This window comes from Mangifera indica, chromosome 6, assembly GCF_011075055.1.
Source record: "Mangifera indica cultivar Alphonso chromosome 6, CATAS_Mindica_2.1, whole genome shotgun sequence".
NCBI lineage: Eukaryota > Viridiplantae > Streptophyta > Magnoliopsida > Sapindales > Anacardiaceae > Mangifera > Mangifera indica.
The window spans coordinates 6758160-6782179 of record NC_058142.1 but is presented as its reverse complement, the minus strand read 5'-3'; the positions used below and the strand labels follow the sequence as shown (position 1 = coordinate 6782179).

Below are 24020 nucleotides of genomic sequence, written 5' to 3'. Positions count from 1 at the left end.
CAAACAGTTTCACAAAAACTTAATTCAACCAAAATCAAACCCACCAAAACAGGTAATAAAAAATTGAAACAAATCCGTTTCACAATTCATAACAATGAAATATAATTTAAGATTTAAACAGTATCAAATCATTACAAAACCTCAACAACAGAAGACTAAAGCAAGACACACTAAGCCCTCTCTGCTTGTTCACTCTCTAAAGGTACACCAAGCTCATTATTATCGTTATCTTCTTTCTTGTTCCTATTTCTTGGAGGGACGGGCAGGGCAAGAAAACACTTCGTCTTGCTGATGGGTCTGGACCTTTCAAGCTGAACCATATCACCGACTTTGAACTGGTTCTCAGGGTCATGAGCTTGGTACTTCTTCTTCTTTCTAATGAGTTTCTTGTACTTGGGGTGAGGGTCCAAACGCACAACTTCAACAGAAACCGTCTTATCGTTTGTGGAGCAAACCACCCTGCCTTGCATTTTTTTCATGGCCCTGATTGGTGGGGCAAAAAAGGTGGGATTTTGGGAAGGCGAAGAAGGCTTTGAGACGTGAGAGAGAGGGGTTGAGCCATGGAGGAAGTGGGTTTTGGGTGTTGAGAGTGAGAGAGAATGAAGAGATGAAGCTAGAGACATTGTTTCTGAAGATAAGCGAGTCAGGGAAGCGGAAAGAAAGGGCTCTAAATGTTAATAGGATTGGCTGTTTTTTATTTTTAATTTTTTCAATTATTTTCTTTTTGGGATAAGAAAAAGAGAAGAGCAAAGGAAAATTTTTGTTTTTGGAATTTTTAGACTTGAGTTATTATTTTGTCAAATTTAAAATAAATAAATTAAATTATTTTTTAATTGTTAACTAAGTGTTAATATATTTTTTAAAATAATATTTTTTATATTATTTATTATTTTAATTAAAAATTAAAGATATTTTTATTTAAAATTTTTAATAAATGATGTTAAAATAATGACTCGATAATAAAGCTCTCAAATTTTTTTTTTTAACTTTACAAATAATATTAATAAAATATTTATGACAGGTAATTAAATATTATCTCAAACCACTATCCTGTGTAGTTATAAAGAAATGACTGCATATGATAAAATTGTTTAATTTATTTTCTCTTCTCAAAATTTAATTAACAAATAGAATATTAATTAAAACAGCTTCAACACAATGAAGAATTTATATATTACACATAATAAAGAGTATATAATCCTGATTAAAAGGTTAAAAATTTATTACATATAGACTGAATTATATTAGAATATCGCAATTTAAAACTCTATTAAAACTAAATATAGATCTAATTATATCATAATAAATGTCTAACTTACTGCTAGATCTATATGTATATGATTGATACAATAAAAGTTTAACGACAATAATCTAATTATTTAAGGGTTGGAATGCAATTTGTGATGGGTTTGACAACACATATAGTGAGTCACCTCGAAATATATACTAAGTATATTATCTTTGAAAATATATTTTGATATCCTGAAGTAAATATTATTGACATTTAAAGGTAAGTAATATGTTTCAAAAGGATTAGACCAAAAGTGCAATAAGATACCCAATGGGTTGAACTATATAAGAAGTTGGGTTATAATTTAATTTGTCTAATCTAAATTGGGACATTTATCATAACCCATTAAGAGTTTTACAGCCTTGGTTGCCTACCCTAGAGAGAGAAAATAATATCTCAAAACTTCCACTCATGCTTCAAACAAGCCTTCATACTCTTGTATGTTTATGTATGTCTTCAAGTAGATGAGTAGAGGCCCCATTACATTGTAGCGAGTTATAAAAGGGTTTGGGACAAATGCAAAATAGATTCTAGTTTGAAAATGCCTCTAAACGCAGGTTTTTAGTCTAAAACGCTCATTATATAACAACCCTTAGATATTTTGGAAATGGTTTTGTGGTTTAAAATATTTATTTTTCACCTATTTCTATTGTTGCATCAATTAGAATATAGATTATGAATTCCTAACATACATGTCCCATACTTACTTTATATAAGTATAGTGACAAAAAGACCAAACTTTCGTTGTGCGAAACAAAGTTGCAAGCCCTATTGTTGAGAAACGCTCCCAAAATTGATAAGTCTTATTTACCTCACACTCTAAAAATAGCATAAACACTCTGACTTTTACTATCATCTAACACTCATTTATTGATCTAACATAAATTAAATCTTCAAACAATACTATTTGACTTTACTGCATTCGTTGTTGTTAGAATCAATATTATCTTAACCTTTCCTCTTTAAACTTTTCTTCTTTCGAATCTATTGATAAGAAATGTTACTTTTACTTTTCTTCTTTTTACCAACCACTCCTACCACATGTCAATTTCTCTTTTACCAGAGATTAGAGTTAAACATTTCTAAATTCTGTAATTTTAAAATGATAATCTCATCTTTCATATATCAACTTAACATTTACTTATATTATTTAAAGTGTTTTAAACTGTCGTACTATGACGAAAAAATTCTAGTTGTCAATCGAGTATCAAACTCCATGAAGCATTTAATACATTGCCCACACACATGTCAATCATCGACTTCATGAGAATCAATTCACTCAACAATTTTTCTGTTTTCAGCATTGATAGAATTTGTCACCCTCCACGTATAAACTACTAACTATAACAAAATTTTAACCTACTAAATAGTCGCCAATTTTTTCATTTCAAATCGGCTCCATGTCTCCCACCCATCCACGTGTCACGGTGTCAACACACCATTCGTTTATTAATTTCATTTTTTTTATTATCTATTGACTTTTATTCGACAATTATAATGACAATTGTACCCTCACATTCACGTATCTAAAATTCTTTGGCTCCATTTAAAAATTTTTTTCCATACAATGATTTTTTAAACCTACTTAAGACTATTTTTACGCTTACCTCTAATGAAAATCTCATGAAATTTGAAAATGGGTTAAATTTTGGCTTTTTAAACTTTAAAATGTGGTGTATTATTCACCAAACTTTGGGTTGAAAGAAGTGATTTGGCCTTCCATCGGCACCGAGATATGGATTATATTTCACATAAGATGATGAAATGGATAGGCTTATCCGGCTCCCATCCACATGGCACCACATAAATGGAAGGCAAGAACCTCTAAAAAAGAACACCAATTTCGCCACGTGTCCTACTAAGATCCATTCAAAACTTCAAAATCCCAAATATGCATTGCACATACGTTCCTGATAGATATTCAGTCAGCAACACTAAGCTCTAACTCACTCCAAACCAAGGCCAATGGCATCTCTCGCAACCATAGCTGCTGTGCAACCAGCCACCATTAAGGGCCTTGGCGGCAGCTCCCTTGCAGGAACCAAGCTCTCAGTCAAGGCAGCTCGCCAGAGTTTGAGACTCAAAAACGTCAGGTTTGTACCAAAAATATTTAATCATTACAATTTGTGTGAGAAGTTTATTGGGCACAATTTGGCTAATTTTTTGAGTTGGTGACTGCAGAACTGGTGCTGTTGTGGCTAAGTATGGCGACAAGAGTGTGTACTTTGATTTGGAGGATTTGGGTAACACTACTGGGCAGTGGGATTTGTATGGCTCTGATGCTCCATCTCCATACAACCCTCTTCAGGTTTGTTTGTTTTTTGCCTTGAATTATATTTGTATGCAGAAAAAAACTAAAAATTATTTTGGGCATGAATTTTGGTTAAAAAAGTACTGGTGCTCTAACCTACTGTGCTGGTAAGCTTTGCTTTTTAGGTTACGGTAATGGTACTCAATTCTGTAAATAATGGCAATAGAAATAGAAGTAACTAAGAATTACCATTCACAAATTATAGCAATGCCCATAGTTTTTCCATGCTATGTTGATTTATGATTCTTAAATTGTAATTAAATTTTCAAGGCATTTGTTTCAAAACTTGGATTAGAGCATAGGTTTTTTGTCATGATTTGAGGTTGGTTCATGATTGGTTGTTAATAGAAAAACATAAGAAACTAAATATTTTAGGTAACTTATATTGTGTACGCATATGGAATTGCAGAGCAAGTTCTTTGAGACATTTGCTGCTCCATTCACAAAGAGAGGATTGTTGCTCAAGTTCTTGATATTGGGAGGTGGTTCTACCCTTGCATACTTCAGTTCAACTGCTTCTGGTGACATTCTACCAATCAAGAAGGGTCCTCAACTTCCGCCTAAGCTCGGTCCCCGTGGCAAGATCTAAATTAGTTTAAGATGGATCTCATTTTTAGAACTTTGATTGTGTGTATCTTCTTTTCAATATAAACTTGTAAGTTTCTCCAAATCCTACTTAAGACTCCTTCAACTGTCAATGCATATATTCTTGCTTCAATTCAAATTCTGTGCATTTAACTGTGAGCTCTTTGTTTAATTATCAGTTAAGTCTTATCATCATTCAATCACTGACTTAAAATGTATGGAGAATAATGGAATTGCAATTCTGAATTCTATCCAAGTTTTGGCTATATGTTTTATGAACTTTATTATCTGATACCGGAAAGCCCTTGAGTTTGCTGAGTTCTAAACAGGGGGGATTGTAGATGCATAGTCCAGAAACATGTGCAGTATAAAGTATAGACAGTTTGTGTGCTTAAAATTCTGTAGTAATAAGTTATTGTTATTATGTAGATCAAAAGAAAGAAATGAATAAACAATACATAAAGCATACAGCACTCATACAATCCCAAATGATGATTACAGCAAGCTTGGACCAAACCAAGATGAAACAAATCACTGAAACATATTTCAGTGGCTACTTATCTGCTAAAAGAGCCCTTACTTGTACAAGAAAAAAAAATCACCTCTGAAAACAGCAGTATTACTCATTTTTCCGTATTTACAAATGATCAAGATGAGAATAAATAATCACAAGTCAGCAACTCATGAAGATTCCCCTCTGGAGTCCCAAGATTTACATCTGAAGGTCAGGCTTTCTCACTCTTAGTGTTTTCTTTTTCATCTCTTTTCTCTCTTTCTGGTTTCAGGTTTTTTTTTTTTTAATTTTAGATGGGTTACATTCTCCCCCTTATGATTGTTACTTAATGGCGTGCTGTCGGACTTCTTAGAGCACTTAAGGTCTCAAGGTAAGAAACCTTCTTCTGAGTTATTATGTTAGCAATTTTATGTCTTAATTTTCCTTCAACTTCTTTGGCAGGTTCATCTGATTGATCTTCTCCATCCTTACTTTCTTCATTCTCACCTTGGTCCGCATCCCAACCCATAAAATCTAACAGTGTTTGTATCTTTGAATCTGCATTTTTGTGTTCCATTAAACATTCTGATCCTGTCAATTCAGTATCTATTAGAGGATTTCTAGATTCACTTGCATCTGGATTTTTTATGGCGTAATCAGCATAAAGTACATCTTCAATTCGAGACAAGACTGTGTAGGCCAAAGTTTCTAGTATTCTGGAATAACTTTCCAGTATTGCCTGCCCAACATCCTGTTATGCAAAGATCAAATCAGTGAAAAAGCTCTTTGGACATGACATAGCTATTGTTTCTGTAAGAGGTAAAAACACAAGTCTCTATACCCTGTTGTATTGAATTTTGCTAACGTCTAGTGAAGACTGAGGAATTCCAGGGAATCTTTGTTTGAGGATGATTAAGATGGTCTCTGCTCTCTCTTCAAAAAGTTCTCTCTTCTCCATGCTTACAGCTGAACTCCAAGCTGATTTTCCATCTTTTTGGACCATCTTCCTCTTCCAAATCACTATGGAAGCCTCAATTCTATTCTTGAGGTCTAGGATTTTGTGTTCTGATGATAAGTCCATCGTGGAGAGAAATTGATCAGGATTGAAAAATTCAACTGTAATACTTCGATAGATTGAGTCTCCAAGACTTGCCCTCCCATTCTAGCACAGCACCATATGAAAGTAGAGAGGTCTTGATTTTAGTCATGAATATATGCAACATTTTAGTAAGACTTGTTCTGTTGACTTACCTTAGGCAATGATTCAATGTAATTCTCAGGGATCTCCATTTCTGATAGAACTTGGGAATTTATGGCCATGGCAGCCTTAAGCACTTGGTTTACACAATCCTTTTGACACTGTATAAATTTTCTAGCATTTTCAGATAGACCTCCCTCAGGAACCTTAACCGTAGGCAGCCACCATTTATCATCATTTCTTTTGGCACCGCCTTTTTCTGAGTCTGGGGCATTCTTTACATAATAGAACTCATTTTTTTCCTTGAAATTGTCTAAACAATCCTGCACATTGAAGAGTTATTTCTGATGAAAGAATTTCTTCATGATGCGATCTTCTTTGAACATTGAATATGCATATGCCTTTAAAACTGCAAGACAGATAAATGTACTTACAAGCAGCATTGCATCAAGCTTGCGCAATGCAGGGATATTCATAAGAAGATCAACTCTTTGTCGTGTCACCATGATCTTTTAAACCCAACAACAGAATATTCATATAAATAATTTGATCCCAGAAAATTTAAAAAAAAAAAATTAAGATCACATAGTTTTTTAAGTACCTCCATATTGCTGCCATCTTTAGATTTCTGTTGAGAAGCAACAAATTCAACAATATGATCAGTCACCGATAAAAGCCAATCAATCTCTTTCCTCCACCTTGCTTTTGTTTCAGGTGCCATGGGCTCTAAACGGTTTTGCTCGCTGAATGCAGAAGCTGCAAGGTTTGTAATGGCATTCGACAATGCTAAAGCTGATGAAACTCCCTTTCCGCCACCAGACATATCCTCTCCCAAGAGCAATTTTGCAAACCTTTCCTGCATTTGCTTCATATCTAAACAAAAGAAATGATGTTAAATGAACTATTCATATGACAGTAGTAGAAAAATTTTAAAATTGGACAGACCCTGGTGGAGTTTTTCAATAATTTGAGATGAATCCGAAGTATCTTCCCTGCGAAGGCTAGGCTTGGGATTAACGGGAGCATCCATCCTGTCATTACAAGTAACAGCTCTCCCAAGCTGTGGCTTTTCCGATGAAGGTTGCCCGCTTCGAGCCTTCGAAGCAATCCTAAACAAACTCCCATCTTCCATAGCAGGTTCTTCCAATCTACTAGCACTCTCAATGCTCAAACTCTTAGAATGTCTGCCAGAATGTTCATGCATCCCCTTGGAATGAAACAGTCTAGGCCTATAACTTTCCTGCTCTTGTTGAACCATTACACCAAGGATGTGTACAAAGAACAAGAACAGCTAAAAAAAAAAAAAGGAAGAAAACCTGTCAAATAAGGAGAGATCTATGCAACATATAGCAGTGAAGATCCTGTGGCAGATTATTTGTAGTTTTTATTATTTGTTAAAGAGGGTTGGAAGAACGTGGGGTGCATATTTAGAGCATAAAGAAACTCAAATTATTGTTTGAGGGATTACTCTTGATAAATTGGATGGTCATTGTTAAATTTGCAAGTCAAAGCTGCCAAAAATTCAGGGTGGATAGCCAAGGTTGTAATGCTTACCATTATTCTTGTTCCCCCAGTAAGATAAGAAGTGGCACCACGAATTTATAAATAGAATACCAGAATGTTTTAGTATGTGATTCTCATTTGATTTTCTTTAACAAGTTACATAAATAAAAGGGTTTTTGGGATGTGTTTCATATGTGAAATGAATCTAAATTTTGAGAATTTGGTTCTTGGTTTACTTAATGAAAATTAATGCAGCAAAATTTTGGTTTTAATTGACTCAATCAATATTATGTATGATTGGATGCATAATTTGATAATTAATCAACATTATCCTCATTGTTTGAAACTTTTCACAGAGAAGTTTGACAATTAATTAATTACATTGTGGTTCTTGTTTTGGTGAGTGCAAAATAAGGTTAAATTAGGGTTGAATGTGAATTATTTATATACCCATACCTCATGAATTTGAATTATTAATTCGATAAATTCGAATTAAATTCAAGTCACAAATTCAAATAATCGATTCAAATTATGAATATAAACCAAATCATTTTTATTTAAATGGAACTCAAATAATTCTTATTTTTAGTTAAATGAGTTCAAATTGACCTATTTTTTATTTGAACTAAACTCAAGTTAAAAATGTTTAAATTTGACTCAATTTGTATCCATTCATAAATACTATTCACAAATTGGCATTCCTTTTGTTAGTTTATAATAAAAAGTCATTGTATCTCTAAAATTACAAATTGGGAAATTTTGTTATTATTTTAATCTAAATTTACAATATAACTTATAAGGCTTCTTACCAAGTAAAACAATGATACCCACTTGGATTATGAAAAAAATAAGGCATATTTAAGATTATGTTGTGGGTCTAATAAACATTTTTTTTTCTTCTTTTAACTATATTCACATAATCTTTGAGAAAACGATGTCGTGTTAGGAGTACACCTGAGGCCATAAGCCACTAATCCGAGAGGAAACTTTCCCAAAATATTGGGCACATATGACATGACCAATCTTCGGCGCATCTATCTTCGGTGCATCTAATAAAAAGGCCATCAAGATTAAACATAACGCCAACTGGGTTATCTTTTTCGTCATTCCAATGGAGTCAATCGGTGTTCTGATGGTGTGTCCCATGAACACGTACTTGGAACAAGAACTAGAGAAGCGCTTTAACTTGTTCAAGTTCTGGAACTTTCCGGACAAGACCCAGTTCGTGAAGATGCACAACAACAGCATCCGTGCAGTTGTCGGGAATGCCACGGCAGGCGCTGACGCTGAACTGATTGAAGCTTTGCCGAAGCTAGAGATCGTGGCGAATTTCAGTGTGGGGGTTGACAAGGTTGACTTGGGGAAGTGTAAAGAGAAGGGTATACGAGTCACTAACACTCCTGATGTGTTGACTGATGACGTGGCGGATTTGGCAATTGGGTTGACATTGGCTGTGTTGAGGAGATTGTGCGGGAGTGATCGGTATGTCAGGAGTGGCAAGTGGAGGAGAGGAGATTTTAAGTTGACTACTAAGGTTAGTGGGAATTTCCCCCCTTTTTTTTCTTGTCAAATGCCGGTTTGGTCTATGATTTTCATGGATTAGTGTTGAAATTGTCTGATTTAATGGTCTGCTACCATTTTTCTTGGTGATGGATTTGATGAAGTTGAGAACTTTTTGGTAATTTTGACTGTTTTTAGAGTCTAATCGTTAAGTAGTGCTAAAACCATTATAGCCTTATGAATAATGACCTCATACATGAACTCAAATGTTAAAAAAAGTATAATTCTGTAAAGGGTTGTTATGTGATGTTGGTGATGGTGATGATATAGTGGTTAGTTGCATTGAATCAGTTTTAAGCTGCTTCTATATATCAAAACTGATTCTCTAGCCTTTTCTTTTCTTTCTTTTTCCCTCACAAGTGTATTTTGTGTTGTTCTTTTTGTGAGGAGTTGGTTTCATTGAGTACTTTTGTCAATTTCAGCTAGAGTTGTTCAATTCTCATACTCTGCCATTATATTCTCTGTTTTACTCATTGGCGGGGGGTTGAAATCCACAGAATTGGAAATTCCCTAGGCTCAATGAGAGTAACATTTGAGTGCAAAAGTGGGAATTGATAATATGATGATTTGGGAAGTGAAGAAATACTTTGAGGGCTTACATTTATATTGAGAAAAAGTTCATAGATATATTGGGATCGACTTGAGTATTACATTATTTGTTGTTAAGCTCTGTTTGAGGGATGCCAAGGATTTTAAGTCCCCGTTTAATAAACATTGTTTGTTTCTTCTACTTAATTTTCATAATGCATGAACTTCATTCTTTATTATTTTGTATGCTGACAAATGCTATTGGTTATGGTGTTTTTCTCTCTGTTTGTGGCTCTTGCAGTTCTTCTGATTGTACCATTGCAGTCCATTGCCCTTGATTTACATTTAAAAATTAAGGTTATGAAAAAAATATTGATAAGGCGAAGTAGCCGCTGTTTTATGTGCACTTTGGCAATATATAGGTGTTCAATGTAGGTTAAGCAATTTGTTTCATATCACAATATTTTACAACTCACAAGCTGAGAGCATAAGTGTAACTGTGGATGTTTGTTTGTTTCATATTCTTGCCTGTTTATAAGTAATTGCTTTAGGGTTGCATCTGAGTATGTTTCTTTTGGATTTTGAAATAGTTTCATTGACCAATTTGGTATTTTTCCCTGTTGCCTTTATATAACTACCCTGTTTGAGATAAAGAGCTAAATATTATATTAGTTTGCTTAATTTATACTGCATAAACATTTCAACTCTTTCATTGCTTTTAAGTTGGTTAATGTGTATGTGTTAGTTAAGATAAGTATAGAACAGAGGTTTTATAGGAGGTCAAATGAAAATGCTTCGTAAGTGTGATGTCAGTTAATTTTGTGATAGTTGTTACTTGGATATGAAAATTACGTAGGACTTGCTTTTACCTGCCTTAATGTCTCTACTTATCTGGCTTTTGAGCAGCTAAAATTGAATACGTATTGTTTGGTTGTGAATTGAAATACAATGGTGAAGTTCAATTCTACAATAGCTACTATAAGCATTTATTTTATCTAGAAACAGTTAGAGTGGGCTCAGTTCTGCATACTTTACGTGTGATGCCCTGTTGTTCAGAATCCTAAGTGAAAGATGGATCATTTTCCAGCTACGACCAATTGCTGTTTTTCAATTCCGTGTTTCTTACCCTAAAAAATGAAGAAAAAGAAGTCCATGTTTACGCCTTCAGTACTTTTCTCTTGAAATAAGTGAGATTATGTTTTGAACTTCGATTAACTTGTCTTGAGTGTCTATTAATGAATTAAATATCAACCGTTTTGTTGATAGGAACAGTTGGGTGTTATTTCACCATCTTTGTTCTTATCTAATATTCTTAGTACCAGCTGAAATTTACTTATTGCTCTCAGTAGATCACCTCTGCTTGTGTCATTATTTCCTTCCACAATGAGAGATCCCTCAGCTTTGCTGTGTATTGCAACCTGATTATGTTTTGGCAAATGTGTGAACAGCAGATTAAAGTTATAACATATCACCTGTTGAGTTCTGAGCTAATAGAACTTTTATCAGTACCCAACAGATAACACACTGATCGTTTAGTGTGACTAATAAAATTAATGGTATTGGTGCAATTTTATATATTTTGTTAGGTGATGCTTTTACAATGGATTGTTCTCAATTAATGACTCAGCTGTGCTGTGTGTTTCTTTGAAATTTTTTTCTCTTCTAATTGAAAATTTTTTCTCATATTTATTTCAGTTCACTGGAAAGACAGTTGGAATTATTGGGTTGGGAAGAATTGGCATGGCTATTGCGAAGAGGGCTGAAGCATTTAGCTGCCCAATTAGTTACTACTCCAGAACACAGAAAGCAGATTTAAAATACAAATACTATCCAAGTGTAGTTGAGTTGGCCTCCAACTGTCATATTCTGGTTGTTGCTTGCCCACTAACAGAAGAAACCCGCCATATAATCAATCGCGAAGTCATGGATGCATTGGGACCAAAGGGTGTTCTAATCAATATTGGGCGAGGTCCTCATGTGGATGAACCTGCTCTGGTTTCTGCACTGGTTGAAGGTCGTCTAGGTGGGGCTGGGCTCGATGTCTTTGAACATGAGCCTCATGTGCCTGAGGAGCTGTTTGGTCTTGAAAATGTAGTCCTTACACCACATGTTGGAAGTGGCACAGTTGAAACCCGCAAAGAAATGGCTGACCTTGTACTGGGGAACTTGGAGGCTCACTTTCTGAACAAACCTCTCATTACTCCTGTGGTTTGATTTTTTCATGAAGATGTGATTGCTACAATCTGTCGCTTCTTCTCGCTGTTGCAACACATTCTATTTGAAGATAATTGTTTCAAGAACTTGCTAAAACATGTTTTGAACTTTTTTATGAACGAGATAATTTAATATCTTAATCAGCATGCTTTAAGTAATTTTTACTATATTAGAGAAAATCTGATGCACCCGGAAAACTAGGAAGGGGAAGTGTTATCCATTAGCATAAACCTTATTTCATCTTAAGAAGTTCTGTAAATTCATGGTAACTCTGAAAAATTACATAAACCTGAACATGAAGCCAAGTTTTGATGGATAAAATGGAAAAAAAAAAAAATTGCTGTCGATACGGATGTGTTGACTTGAAATTGCTTTTATAATTAAATACGACAAAGAATCTGAACAAAGCCAATTTCGGTGGCCGGCCCTGCAGAGCACTACAGAAAACGACAACACTACAGGAATCACAAAAACACAAGCCAAACAAAACAAAAACAGGAAATTACAGAGCCTGTTCCACCGCTTTGAACTCAGGTCAGATCAATTTTCATTCTCGCAACAACACCAATATGGACAATATATGTATCCTGATGGTCTGCCCAACATCAACCTACATCGAAGAAGAGCTTGAGAAAAGCTTCAAACTGCTGAAGTTATGGCACTTTGAAGACCAAGATCAGTTCATCAAGGCTCACTGCAACTCGATTCGGGCTATTGTTAGTAGCGGCAAAGCTGGGGCGAATTCGGAACTGATTGAATCTTTGCCTAAACTCGAGATCATCTCAAATTATGGTGTTGGATTGGACAAGATTGACTTGGTCAAGTGTAAGGAAAAGGGTGTTAGAGTTACCAACACCCCTGATGTGCTGACTGACGATGTTGCAGACTTGGCAATTGGGTTGATTTTAGCTGTTTTGAGGCAGATTTGTGAGAGTGACAGATATGTAAGAAGTGGGAAATGGAAGAAGGGAGATTATAAGTTGACCACTATGGTTTGTGCCTCTGTCAATTCTGTTTCCCAAATCAATATTTCATGACACTTATTAATTGTTATATAGTTATCTTTCAGAATTTGATAATTTGCATCTCTTTCATGTCAGTTCACTGGAAAATCAGTTGGCATAATTGGTTTGGGCAGAATAGGCATAGCCATAGCCAAGAGAGCAGAGGCATTTAGATGCAATATCAGTTACCACTCAAAAACTGAGAAACCAAACTTGAACTACAAGTACTATCCCAATGTTATAGAACTGGCATCAAACTGCCAAATCCTGGTTGCTGCATGCTCCTTAACAGAAGAAACAAGACACATCATCAATCGAGAAGTCATCGATGCGTTAGGTGAAAAGGGTGTTGTCATCAACATTGGTAGAGGCCATCTGGTGGATGAAGCTGAGCTGGTATCAGCACTGGTTGAAGGCAGACTAGGTGGTGCTGGACTTGACGTGTTTGAAAATGAGCCTCAAGTCCCTGAAGAGCTTTTTGGCCTGGAAAATGTTGTGTTATTGCCCCATGCAGGAACCGGCACAGTGGAAACTCGCCAGGCCATGGCTGATCTTGTCATTGGAAACTTGAAGAATCACTTCAACAGCAAGCCATTGCTCACTCCTGCAGTTTGATTGATTTTTGCAAACTTGCAAGCCTAATTTGATTGTTCTCTATGTTGTGATGATTTTAGAGCTGCAGTTTGAGAAATTGAGAAACAATTAATCAATAATGAATATATTGTATGGCCTTTTTTATCCTTCCAAATAATTTCAGTCATTAGCAAACTCATCCTCATTAATATCAGCCTACCCTGAAGAAGAGCTTGAGAAAAGCTTGAAAGTGTTCAGGTTATGGTACTTTGAAGAGCAAAACTTTGTCCTTGTTAATGCTCGTGCCTGTATAATGGTACTAGAAGTGAGAACTCCAGTTAAACTACAGGACAGTAAGCTGTGCAAACCAAAAGAAAAGAAGAAAATGCATAATCTATTCTGCCCCTTTGAACTTAGCTAGATCAGTTCAATTCAAATAACAGGGACAGCATAATGTGCCCTGATGGTCTTCCCAATATCAACCTACGTGAAAGAAGAGCTTAAGAACAGCTTCAGAGTGTTCAAATTTTGTCTCTTTGAAGACCAAAATGGGTCCATCGACACTTGTTGCTTCTCCATTAGAGCTGTTGTTACTGGCTGCGGTAAAGCTGGGGTGGCTGCAGGACCGATTGAATTCTGGCCTAAACTCGAGATCATTCCGAATTTCAGTGTCAGATTGGACAAGACTGTGGTCAAGTGTAAATCCTACTTGCTAAAAACGTTAATTATTAATATTTTAAACATATTATTTCAAATTTTTTAATTAAAAATATATTAAATATATATATTTTATATATAATTAAATATTATTTTATTTATAATTTAAAATTATTAAATTATATAATAATATATTATCTATAAAATAATAAATCATCCTGCATATGATTATTTATTAACTAATACATATTTTGTGATTACAAGAAAAGACATTTCAATAATGTTAGGATTGGCGCAGCTTGAATTAGACTGTAATTAACTTAGCTTTCACAAAATGACAAAAGTCAAGGCCAGGCCAGCACTACAATAATTGAGTGGTTCATGTTCCTTTCCATAAAGTTGTAAACTTATCATTGTTTAGTGGTGCAAGATAATGACATTTATACGCCAAATTAATTATAAAGATAATGCTCCTTCTAGTGTTGCTAATTTCGCATAATCCAAAAGCAAGCATCAATAAGAACAAGAAAGAAATAAATAATTAGAGGACCAATCTAGGTTAGGTGGCTTGTCAAAACCCCACCCACCAAATTAAATTATACATATTATTATTTGCAGCCCTAACCCAGCGGCTAATTATAATTTATTAACAAATTCCATATCCATAAATTTTTATCGAAGAAGCCTTCTATCATTTTATTTTGGCCAAAAGACTTACTCCCAACCACTCAAAGGTTTGTTGAAATGATAAAGTTTTATTTTTTAGATTTAAAAAATTAAAAATTTATATTTTTATTAAAATTTATTATTAAAATTAAAAATAAATAATATTATTTAATTAAAAATATTTAAAAATTAAAAATTTATCAATATCTAGAATTTTGAACCTATCATCACTTTCAATGATTATAGACGGGCCCTTTATTTTAGATAAGTGGAGCCATTTAGTGTATTGTGTCATGTGTCAAAAAAAAGGCTACCGACACTAAGGCCCTTACCTTGAGGTTTGGTTTTTGGTTGAGTCTCCAAGCCTTGAAATATTATCTGTTAGCCACTCTCTTCTCTACAAAAACCTCACCATGCATTGCCGACACTCTTACTTCTACATCTTTTTTCTCTCTTTTTCTCTTGTTTCATATATCCAGCACTCAATTCCACCATCTGGGTTTGTTTCTTTCTTCAAATTACATATACTTGCTTCAAACATTTCAAAATGATGCTTTCAACTAAGTCTGAATCGGATATAACAAGTTTAGCTCCTTCATCGCCATCAAGATCACCAAAACGTCCGGTTTATTATGTGCAGAGCCCTTCCAGGGACTCTCATGATGGAGACAAGTCATCTTCTATGCAGCCGAGTCCCATGGAGTCTCCTTCACATCCATCCTTTGGTCGCCACTCGAGGAATTCTTCTGCCAGTAGGTTTTCAGGTATTTTCAGGTCGTCTTCTGGGAGAAAGGGCTCTAGGAAAAGGAATGATAAAGGGTGGCCCGAGTGTAATGTGATATTGGAGGAGGGGAAATATGATGAGTTTGAAGAAAAGGCCTTTACTCGAAGGTTTCAAGCCCTTATGGCTCTTTTGAGTTTTGTTGTTTTGTTTACTGTGTTTTGTTTGATCATTTGGGGTGCCAGCAGGCCTTACAAGGCTGAAATTACTGTCAAGGTATGCCAATTTTGCTTCTTTCTGATTTTTTTCTTTATGCGAACATGTCTGTCGGCTTATTTAGCTTCAGTTAGAAAATTGAATCAGTACAGTTTACAGAGATGGGATTGTCACAAAAGCAGCTGTCAGATATTAGAGCTTTTGTAGATTTCTAGAAGAATAATTGGGTTTTCTAAATCAGTTGCATTCTAAAAGAAATGCGAATGTCTTTTAATTGTGTTTTTGAGTCATATGCTCTTGCTCTGCCTTTTGGTTTTTTAAGGGTTAGAATGTTAGTTTCTGAATCTTATTTCTTGCTTATATTTTTTCCTGGGAATTGGGATAGAATTGATGTGTTTGGAGTTCTCTCTGTGAAGGAATTCTGATTATCATCCCTCTTTTCATTCTCTGCAGTCAATGAGGCTATTTTTTATTAGTAGAATGATAAAAGGGGGCCATCTAGACTATAATTTCAATTGAGACTGTAGAAGCTTAAATTTTAGGGATAACTTCATGAAAAGAAGGAAAATATCGAATGGAAGGCATGATTCTGCCAGGATCAATCCATGTTCTGATGTAGACGTATGAGGCTATGGAAAAAAAGAAATTGATTCCATTTACTGTAGTAATTTTGATATGAATTTTGGATTTTATGGTTGCCTAAACAAAATGTGGTCCTTGCAGAGCTTGTCAGTGAATAATTTCTATGTTGGTGAGGGTTCAGACTCCACAGGAGTTCCAACAAAGATGCTCACAATGAATGGCACCTTGAAGATAAATGTATACAACCCTGCTACATTATTTGGCATTCATGTCAGCTCCACGCCTATCAATCTTGTCTATTCAGAGATTGTTATTGCAACCGGTCAGGTGACTAATCTGCAAACACATCCTTCCATCAATAGGTTAATTGAGTATACAATGCATTTGTGAGCTTGAGCCAGATGAAATATTTGTACTGTGGACTTATGTGTCTATTATAGTTAACCTTACTTTCATTGCTGCATTTTGATTGCAGTTGAAAAAATATTATCAACCCAGAAAGAGTCATCGAGCCATGTCTGTGAACTTGGAAGGAAACAAGGTTCCACTCTATGGGGCTGGATCAAGTCTAACTGTCAATTCTCAAACTGGGGGTGAAGTTCCATTGACATTGAAGTTTGGAATCAGGTCAAGAGGGGAAGTGGTGGGTAAGTTAGTGAAGACAACACACAAAAATCAAATCTCCTGCCCCTTAGCCATTGACATTCTCAGTAACAAACCCATCAAGTTCAAGAAAACTTCCTGCACATACGAGTGATAGTCATGTTGATTTAACAAGCCATGTTCTCTTCAACCTCATGGGAAAATGAAAACTTTCTTCTTCTATAGATTATGTAATCAAACACGGTTGGTGAAGGTGTGATGGATTTATTCATGGTTGTTTGTAATGTCTTGAAAATAATGTATAGAAATGTATGTATGAAGTTTTTGTTCTCTTGACAGGATTCTGGAGTAAATGTAGGTTCATTTTACCAAGAATTTGAGCCAAAGGAGAAGATTGTCAAGAATTATGTGAATGTTGTATAGTTTTGGTCCATATTGCTGCAACTGTTAAAAGCCAAAATCTTTACTTTTTGAGAGATTTATAGTCTCAATTGTGTTAGTGAACAATGGCAACATGAGATGTTTTGTGTGCATGAATATTAGTTTATAACATGAGATGGTTTTCTGATTAAAATGATCTTCAACATTCATTTGGCCATTTCATAACTTTTGAAACGTAAAATTCTTGAGATTTAGGTTTACCACCACTGACATAAATTTCATTGCTTGAAGTTTTTGTATAAATTTTAAAAATAATTTCAAAGAATATGAGAATATAATATTATTAATAGATTGGGAGTGTTTGAGACTAAAAAGGAAAAAAGATCATATTCAATAAAAATGAGTAAAGTGACTGATATATAAGTGTGATAAATTAGAGTTTAACGCACGTTAATTAGTTTTGTGTAATATAGGTCTCGATCTTCATATTATATGTCCAATATATTCCGATATGGTATTAGAGTTTAAAATCAAATGAGTGGGTTTAACTGTCTAAAATGATCCTGATACCAAGTGGTAACGCATTTAGCCAAACGACGGGTTAACAATTTATAGTAGTTGTACTTGAGGGACGGTATTGAAGATTAAAGTTTCACATTTAATAAAAATAATATGAGTGATATATAAGTGTGATAGATTTAACCTTAACACAAGTCAATTGGTTTTGTATAATATGAGTTTCGATTTTTACACTTATAGACCAAATATATTTCGATATGATATCAGAATCGGTCGTCTCGATATGGTATTAGAATACAACCAAGTGTTCTTGGATACAAGTAACAATCTAAAGTGTTCTTGGATATAAATAACAACACACCTATCCAAAAACGGACTCAATTGGACGACGGACCTAATAACCTATGGTGATTACACTTAAGCGAAAGTTTTAAAGACTAAAAAGAAAAGAGTCGTACATCTAATAAAAGTGAGTAAAATGATAAACTTAATAGTTTATAGTGGTTGCATTTGAGGAAGGGTATTGGAGATTAAAAAGAAAAAAGTCTCACATTTAATAAAAGTTAGTAAAGTTAGTGATGTATAAGTGTGATATATAATAAAAGCCAGTAAAACCGTAGGTGTAATAGCCCACAATGGTTGTACTTAAAGACTAAAAAAAAAATCTCATATTTAATAAAAATGAATAAAGTGGGTAATCTATAAATATAATAAATTAAATTTTAATACAAATTAATTAATTTTGTATAATATAATGTTTTGATTTTCATATTAATATATCCAAAACCATATAAAAAGGATAAAGACAAAATAGTACATGAGCATTGCCATGTTTCCCAAACTCTTCCTGATTAACTTTTGACTTCACTTGTGTCTCATTTCACATTGACTGAAAACTGTTAAAAGCAAATCAATTCTTGCAAGATCTTGTCGTGATTTCAATTCTGCCTCTCAACTCAAACCCTCAAAAGACTCAGATCTCATTTGATATCTCACTGCAAATTTTCAACAACCTAGAAATCAGTTTCTCTCAATCTCCATGTTTCCCACAAAACCCATTTCGAGATTCATTGTTTTCACTTTAACCCTTGTATTACTTCTCTCTTTCTTCACCACCACCCTTGTCAATGCCTCTAATGTCGACACTGAAAACGATGATGAGGTGGATGAAGATTTGGAAGAACTTATAGCATTAGATGAACAACAGGAGGATACGTCTCACGTGGGTGGTGCGGATGCGAAATTCTCTGAGGCAGAGTTGTTATCGAAGGCTCAAAGGATTGTTCTTGAGTTGAATTCTGATAGTTGGACAAGGGTTGTCGAGGGAAATGAGTTTGTGTTGGTTCTCGGATATGCACCTTGGTGTGCAAGAAGTGCCGAGCTTATGCCTCAGTTTGCTGAGGCTGCAACTTCACTTAAGGAGTTAAAAAGTCCTATATTGTTGGCTAAAATTGATGCTGAAAGATATCCCAAGGCAGCTTCTTCGCTTGGGATCAAGGGGTTCCCCACTTTGTTACTTTTTGTCAATGGCACCTCTCAAGCTTACACTGGTGGATTTTCGGCGTAAGTTTGTCTTTTGTTTTATATTTTGTTGCCAAATTTATATTTTTATCCATTATGTACTGTTTCAATTAGTCAGGGCTGCTTTGCATACGATAAATACTATATTGTGGTTGTTTTAGTTGCAAAATTATCCTTTTATTATCATATTGCAATGCAATATTGTGATTACTTTATCAAAGTCTTGAATTTGAATTGATCACTTTTTCTTTCTTTAATATTGTTGTTGTTTTGAAATTAATGTATTTGATTTGAGCAAAGTGCATATGGTTCTCAATTTTTGAATTTGTATATTTCCGGTGTTTCAAAGGTTGTAGTTAAGTTTGTGATGCTGTTACAAGTTTGAAATATTGTTTTGTCTAATGTGGTGCGTATATTATCAGAGCAGAGATTGTGATCTGGGCAAGGAAGAAAACTGGTGTACCTGTTATTAGAATAAACTCTGTGACGGAGGCAGAAGAATTTCTCAAGAAGTACCCCATGTTTGTTCTCGGCTTATTTGATAAACTTGAGGTATGCTGCTTTGGACCATTTTGTATGTTCACTTATATATTAAGGAGCTCTGAAAACCTTATTTTGGAATTCTATGAAGACATCTGGTCAGATTCTTTTGCATAATGCGCTGTTTATTTGTATGCTAACTACTTTTGGCTTCTGTTTTTTTAATGCACTGTTGGTTTATTTATATATTTTGATGTTTTCTCAGGGACCTTATTATGAAGAGTTTGTGAAAGCAGCAACCTCTGATAATGAAATCCAGTTTGTGGAAACAAGCAATGTCGAGGTTGCAAAGGTTCTCTACCCAGATCTCAAAGCTGCTAATCATTTCCTTGGATTTGTTAAGAGTGAGCCAGAAAGATATACTGAATATGGTGAGTAGGTGACTTGGAAATAGTATATCAGCTGTTGGCTTGGTGGTTTCTCCAGCTGCGCTTGTTGATTGCATATGATTTTTTTCTTTAAATTTAATTTTGGCAATCGTGCTTGATTTGCAATTGCTTTTTGAGGTGCATGTTTTTACGGTGTACCATCATGGTCAGCAGCCTGACTGAAGCTCTCTAATCAGTGTTAATATTAAACTACTTAATGACAAATTCAGAAAGTAAAAATTTACGATTCAATCAATTCAGCCCTTGTTTTTTTGTTTCCTGACAATGTCAGCCCAAATTACCGACTTAGTGGAGAGTGTATCTGTTTGATTTGCAGATGGGGCCTTCGAAGTGGAAAAAATATTGGAGTTTTTGGAGTATAACAAGTTTCCGTTAGTTGTCAAGCTGACTGAAATAAATAATATCAAAGTTTATGCTAGCTCTATTAATCTTCAGGTTGGTGATACTTCCAGCTTGTTATGTCTATCTAGTTAATTCTATTATGCTTTTCTTACTCTCTTTTTCCCTTGTCATTTGTGTTTTTTTTTTTTTAAATCTTTTCCTGAAATAAGCTAATGAAGTTGAAAGGGAACTGTAAATATTTTACTCTTGAATGAATGTGGAAACTTAAACATTTGATGTTTGTGAATTCAGCATATTAGTTGAAAGCTTCTTTAAAGATTGTTGCTCTTTTCAACCATTTTGGTTATAATGTAACTACTTCATATTTTCAAAAATTGTAGTCTCATTTCCATCATGTGTGAAGAATCACTTACTTTTTGTTAGATAGATGTTTCTGACTTTACACCTTTAGGGGACAAAGTACATTTCCCCTAAAATCTGTCTTCTCTATTCAGTTTTTGATACTGTAACTATTGTGATATGGAATAAGCTAATTAGGATGACTGCTATAAATCGAATAGACGTAAATTTTTTCTATGTAAAGTTATAGAAGTTATTTGTATCAATTATTTATTGCATGTTGAATTTAAATGTCTTGGGTCGTGGCTTACTTGAAACATTCATAAAGTTTTGTGTTTGGATTCACATATCTATCTCTATATGTTTTGATTCTTGTTGAGCTGTGAGGAGGCCTTTTAGAGTTTAAACACTAATGTTTCATCCTGTCATATAAGCTTAAGATATGGGATCCGATTAATAGCCACTGTGTGCGCGATGATAATAATATATTATACTTCTTTAATTGTGCTTTTGTGGTAAGTTTATGATTACTAGAATTATTCTTGTCCAGATTTTTGTTTTTGCCGAGGCTGATGAGTTGGAGAGTCTTCATGAGCCTCTTCAGAATGTTGCAAGAAAGTTCAAAGGAAAGGTACTTAGTTTGACTATCTTTAACCTGTTGAAACTGATTTTGCTTTGGTGTGGGCATAATATTTTCTTTTTGATATCATTCTCTCGGTGCAGATAATTTTTATATCTGTGGACATCAAGGACGAAAACCTTGCGAAACCCTTCTTAACTTTGTTTGGGCTTGAAGAATCAACAAACATGGTGGTTAGTTCTCACCATTGACTGTTAGCTATCACTAGAATATCCTTAAAGTGAAGCTATAAACTGATTATTTCTGCTGTGCTTGATAGGTGACTGCCTTTGATACCAAAACCAGCTCAAAGTTTTTGCTAGAGTCAGATCCAACACAAAGCAAAATTGAAGTGAAGTTTCTAATCTATTCAATATCTATTTTTTTTTTAAATAGCTGGTTAATTGCTAATGGATCCCAAAATGATTTCTTAGGAGTTTTGCTTGAGGCTTCTGCATGGGACTCTGTCTCCTTACTTCAAATCACAGCCAATACCAGATAATGTGAGTTTTAGATCTCTTGTTTTATGGTGATTCAGAAATGATAGTTGCATGATGGTTGATGCTGGGCATAAGATATGATGCTTGGTTGAACATTGTTTTAATTTGAAGTTCATGGTTTTTGGCATGGATCTTGGCTCACACATTTTGGTCGTGTGGTGTAATGACATGAAAGTACCTATAATGGATAAAGGCCCTTTAATATCTTATTTGAATGTGTATTTTACATCATGAAATGAAACTTGTCTAAATGTCATATAAGGGCTATGAGTTGAATCATTTATAAAACATTGAGGTTCGCTTGTACTCGCGCACACATGGTATTATGACTTGTGATAGTGTAAAATGCTTTGATTATGAAGTAAAGAAGATTCATTTTCTTTGAAGGTTATGTTATTTTTTTATCAATTGATTTTTGAAGATACTTTATGATTTGAAAATTGCAGACAGATGCAAGTGTGCAGATCGTTGTAGGAAAGACATTTGATGACTTGGTTTTGAGAAATCCGGAGAATGTTCTTCTAGAGGTTTGCATCAATTCTTTTTGCTCTACATAGTGAGTTGTGTTGGTCTAAGTAGTGAATGAGATCTTGACACAGCTTTTTGATAGATTTCCTATTAGATAAAATGTTAAAAGCATTTAAACTTAGAACCCATGAATAAAAGGAACATATGCCTGGCAACCCATTTCCATGGAAGCACATTCTAGAAAATAAACGAAATTGGTACCCTTCATCCTGTGAAGTACAGTTTCATTATGTGTGTGATTTCTATGTTGTTTTGCTGCACATGGAAGTTTGATTCATTGGATGTCTAAGCATGATGGATATAGAATTTTGCTAGTGTTGAGTTCTTTAACATTTGCTCTGATAACTGATATTGATTGTTACCAAGCAGGTATATACACCATGGTGCATCAATTGTGAGACAACTAGCAAGCAAATGGAGAAGTTGGCAAAGCACTTCAAGGGTTTAGATAATCTGGTCTTCGCAAAGATCGATGCTGCTGGAAATGAGCATCCAAAGCTGCAGGTACGTGCTTCAGAAAATCCAATAGTGACAATCTTGTTGCAATACAGCCTTTAGAGTTACAACCTGGAAAAAGAAATTACTACTCCCCAGCAATATGAAGTTTTTGGAGTTTCATTACTAGATTATAGAACACATATTTGTTGTGCATGTAAGTCTGATTCATTGTTATTTTTTGTCCTTGCAGATAGATGACTATCCAACACTTCTTTATTACCCAGCGGATGATAAAGCAAATCCGGTAATTCTTTGATGACTTTCTGATTTTCATGGACCTTGTTTTATACGTACCCATGGTCATTCTGATGCAGTATTTCCATTTCTGTGTAGATCAAGCTTCCAGCAAAGCAAAGCTCGAAGGACTTGGCATCATTTATCAACAAGCGATTGAAAAACCAAGATTCAGGTCCCAGAGATGAATTATAGAACATGGTACTATATATACTCTTTATCAGAAAATAGAAAGCACAGAGAAAAAAGAGGAGGGAGAAATAGAAGAAAGAAAACGTTTGAACTCGTTTATCAGTAAATCATGATGGAAATATTATCCAAATGCTTACAGTTTTCCAAATTTGCTTAGTTTTACTTGATCTAAGAGCTGAGTTATACTATTCCAGCAGACTTGTCTAATAACGTTCAAGATAGGAATTTTGGCTCTCTTGCAGTCTGATTTTACTTTGTCTACGGGGATGAAAAAACACTCCTTGTAAGATTGGTATTGATGTCAAGTGTGTCGGTGGTTGGATTCTTGAAACGACATTTTTATTGGCTATGAAACTGTATAAATTTTTATGATTCACATAAATTTATATGTTTTGAATCTCATGCGACTTTTCATGTTGTAAGATTTTTCTTGAATGGAGTATTATGTTAGTCCTTGTTTATATTCAGCTACAAAAGAAAGTTTCTGTTTCCAGAAGAGCTGCTACCCCACCATTGTAAATAAGTCTGGCCTTTTTCCAGAGCAGGCTTATCCACAATTCTCTGAGAGCAAACAATACAAATCTATGATTAATGCCCCAAGGGGTAGCACCCAAGCAAGAGGAGCTGTGTGTGAAACTCGATTGAGACATTTTAAGATTAATCTCTTAACTTATTTGGTATAATAGTTAACTGTTTAAGCACACTCAAGGACA

General features: G+C 34.6%; 7 protein-coding genes across 8 annotated transcripts; 5 read left to right on the top strand and 2 right to left on the bottom strand.

The window, feature by feature from the left end:
- Positions 1–77: 77 nt before the first annotated feature.
- LOC123218313 (30S ribosomal protein S17, chloroplastic) lies at positions 78–697 on the bottom strand. The gene has a single exon (XM_044639695.1). The coding sequence runs from the start codon at positions 621–623 to the stop codon at positions 171–173; it is 453 nt and encodes a 150-aa protein (XP_044495630.1). The 5' UTR covers positions 624–697; the 3' UTR covers positions 78–170.
- A 2482-nt stretch (positions 698–3179) lies between these two features.
- LOC123219831 (photosystem I reaction center subunit VI-2, chloroplastic-like) lies at positions 3180–4326 on the top strand. Its single transcript, XM_044641824.1, has 3 exons — positions 3180–3384; positions 3473–3599; positions 4012–4326. Exons 1-3 carry the CDS (start codon positions 3257–3259, stop codon positions 4189–4191), a joined length of 435 nt encoding a protein of 144 aa, XP_044497759.1. The 5' UTR covers positions 3180–3256; the 3' UTR covers positions 4192–4326.
- A 348-nt stretch (positions 4327–4674) lies between these two features.
- LOC123219832 (rop guanine nucleotide exchange factor 12-like) lies at positions 4675–7161 on the bottom strand. Its single transcript, XM_044641825.1, has 6 exons — positions 6824–7161; positions 6480–6751; positions 6313–6387; positions 5932–6201; positions 5522–5842; positions 4675–5431 (listed from the first exon to the last, which is right to left on the bottom strand). The coding sequence occupies exons 1-6, from the start codon at positions 7134–7136 to the stop codon at positions 5027–5029; spliced, it is 1656 nt and encodes a 551-aa protein (XP_044497760.1). The 5' UTR covers positions 7137–7161; the 3' UTR covers positions 4675–5026.
- A 1222-nt stretch (positions 7162–8383) lies between these two features.
- Positions 8384–11841, top strand: LOC123219073 (glyoxylate/hydroxypyruvate/pyruvate reductase 2KGR-like). The gene is made up of 2 exons (XM_044640795.1): positions 8384–8915; positions 11165–11841. The coding sequence occupies exons 1-2, from the start codon at positions 8493–8495 to the stop codon at positions 11681–11683; spliced, it is 942 nt and encodes a 313-aa protein (XP_044496730.1). The 5' UTR covers positions 8384–8492; the 3' UTR covers positions 11684–11841.
- Positions 11842–12061: 220 nt separating this feature from the next.
- Positions 12062–13418, top strand: LOC123219074 (glyoxylate/hydroxypyruvate/pyruvate reductase 2KGR-like). Its single transcript, XM_044640796.1, has 2 exons — positions 12062–12675; positions 12784–13418. Exons 1-2 carry the CDS (start codon positions 12253–12255, stop codon positions 13300–13302), a joined length of 942 nt encoding a protein of 313 aa, XP_044496731.1. The 5' UTR covers positions 12062–12252; the 3' UTR covers positions 13303–13418.
- Positions 13419–14916: 1498 nt separating this feature from the next.
- On the top strand, positions 14917–17201 carry LOC123217948. Its single transcript, XM_044639047.1, has 3 exons — positions 14917–15580; positions 16244–16429; positions 16578–17201. The coding sequence occupies exons 1-3, from the start codon at positions 15131–15133 to the stop codon at positions 16857–16859; spliced, it is 918 nt and encodes a 305-aa protein (XP_044494982.1). The 5' UTR covers positions 14917–15130; the 3' UTR covers positions 16860–17201.
- Positions 17202–18464: 1263 nt separating this feature from the next.
- On the top strand, positions 18465–23709 carry LOC123218767 (protein disulfide isomerase-like 1-6). Of its 2 annotated transcripts, none has more exons than XM_044640384.1 (12): positions 18465–19168; positions 19549–19678; positions 19872–20037; positions 20372–20490; positions 21287–21367; positions 21460–21546; positions 21636–21707; positions 21790–21858; positions 22302–22382; positions 22753–22887; positions 23072–23125; positions 23215–23709. In XM_044640384.1, the coding sequence occupies exons 1-12, from the start codon at positions 18645–18647 to the stop codon at positions 23308–23310; spliced, it is 1614 nt and encodes a 537-aa protein (XP_044496319.1). In that variant the 5' UTR covers positions 18465–18644; the 3' UTR covers positions 23311–23709. The 2 variants fall into 2 exon arrangements, with proteins under 2 accessions (XP_044496319.1, XP_044496318.1); XM_044640383.1 differs by having other exon boundaries at positions 18467–19168; positions 21460–21549.
- The last annotated feature ends 311 nt before the right edge of the window (positions 23710–24020 follow it).

What these genes read in the sequence shown, in the direction of transcription:
- LOC123219073 (XM_044640795.1), top strand. Translation starts at nt 8,493, where the DNA reads ATGGAGTCAATCGGTGTTCTGATGGTGTGTCCCATGAACACGTACTTG. An exon ending in ATTTTAAGTTGACTACTAAG is followed by an intron (nt 8,916 to 11,164) that starts GTTAGTGGGAAT and finishes TATTTATTTCAG; the next exon opens with TTCACTGGAAAGACAGTTGG.
- LOC123219831 (XM_044641824.1), top strand. Translation starts at nt 3,257, where the DNA reads ATGGCATCTCTCGCAACCATAGCTGCTGTGCAACCAGCCACCATTAAG. An exon ending in TTGAGACTCAAAAACGTCAG is followed by an intron (nt 3,385 to 3,472) that starts GTTTGTACCAAA and finishes TGGTGACTGCAG; the next exon opens with AACTGGTGCTGTTGTGGCTA. An exon ending in CTCCATACAACCCTCTTCAG is followed by an intron (nt 3,600 to 4,011) that starts GTTTGTTTGTTT and finishes ATGGAATTGCAG; the next exon opens with AGCAAGTTCTTTGAGACATT.
- LOC123219832 (XM_044641825.1), bottom strand. Translation starts at nt 7,136, where the DNA reads ATGGTTCAACAAGAGCAGGAAAGTTATAGGCCTAGACTGTTTCATTCC. An exon ending in ACATTGAATCATTGCCTAAG is followed by an intron (nt 5,843 to 5,931) that starts GTAAGTCAACAG and finishes GTGCTGTGCTAG; the next exon opens with AATGGGAGGGCAAGTCTTGG. An exon ending in GCAAAATTCAATACAACAGG is followed by an intron (nt 5,432 to 5,521) that starts GTATAGAGACTT and finishes TTTGCATAACAG; the next exon opens with GATGTTGGGCAGGCAATACT.
- LOC123218313 (XM_044639695.1), bottom strand. Translation starts at nt 623, where the DNA reads ATGTCTCTAGCTTCATCTCTTCATTCTCTCTCACTCTCAACACCCAAA.
- LOC123218767 (XM_044640383.1), top strand. Translation starts at nt 18,645, where the DNA reads ATGTTTCCCACAAAACCCATTTCGAGATTCATTGTTTTCACTTTAACC. An exon ending in CAAGAAAGTTCAAAGGAAAG is followed by an intron (nt 21,368 to 21,459) that starts GTACTTAGTTTG and finishes CTCTCGGTGCAG; the next exon opens with ATAATTTTTATATCTGTGGA. An exon ending in AAGAATCAACAAACATGGTG is followed by an intron (nt 21,550 to 21,635) that starts GTTAGTTCTCAC and finishes TGTGCTTGATAG; the next exon opens with GTGACTGCCTTTGATACCAA.
- LOC123219074 (XM_044640796.1), top strand. Translation starts at nt 12,253, where the DNA reads ATGGACAATATATGTATCCTGATGGTCTGCCCAACATCAACCTACATC. An exon ending in ATTATAAGTTGACCACTATG is followed by an intron (nt 12,676 to 12,783) that starts GTTTGTGCCTCT and finishes CTTTCATGTCAG; the next exon opens with TTCACTGGAAAATCAGTTGG.
- LOC123217948 (XM_044639047.1), top strand. Translation starts at nt 15,131, where the DNA reads ATGATGCTTTCAACTAAGTCTGAATCGGATATAACAAGTTTAGCTCCT. An exon ending in AGGCTGAAATTACTGTCAAG is followed by an intron (nt 15,581 to 16,243) that starts GTATGCCAATTT and finishes TGGTCCTTGCAG; the next exon opens with AGCTTGTCAGTGAATAATTT. An exon ending in TTGTTATTGCAACCGGTCAG is followed by an intron (nt 16,430 to 16,577) that starts GTGACTAATCTG and finishes TTTTGATTGCAG; the next exon opens with TTGAAAAAATATTATCAACC.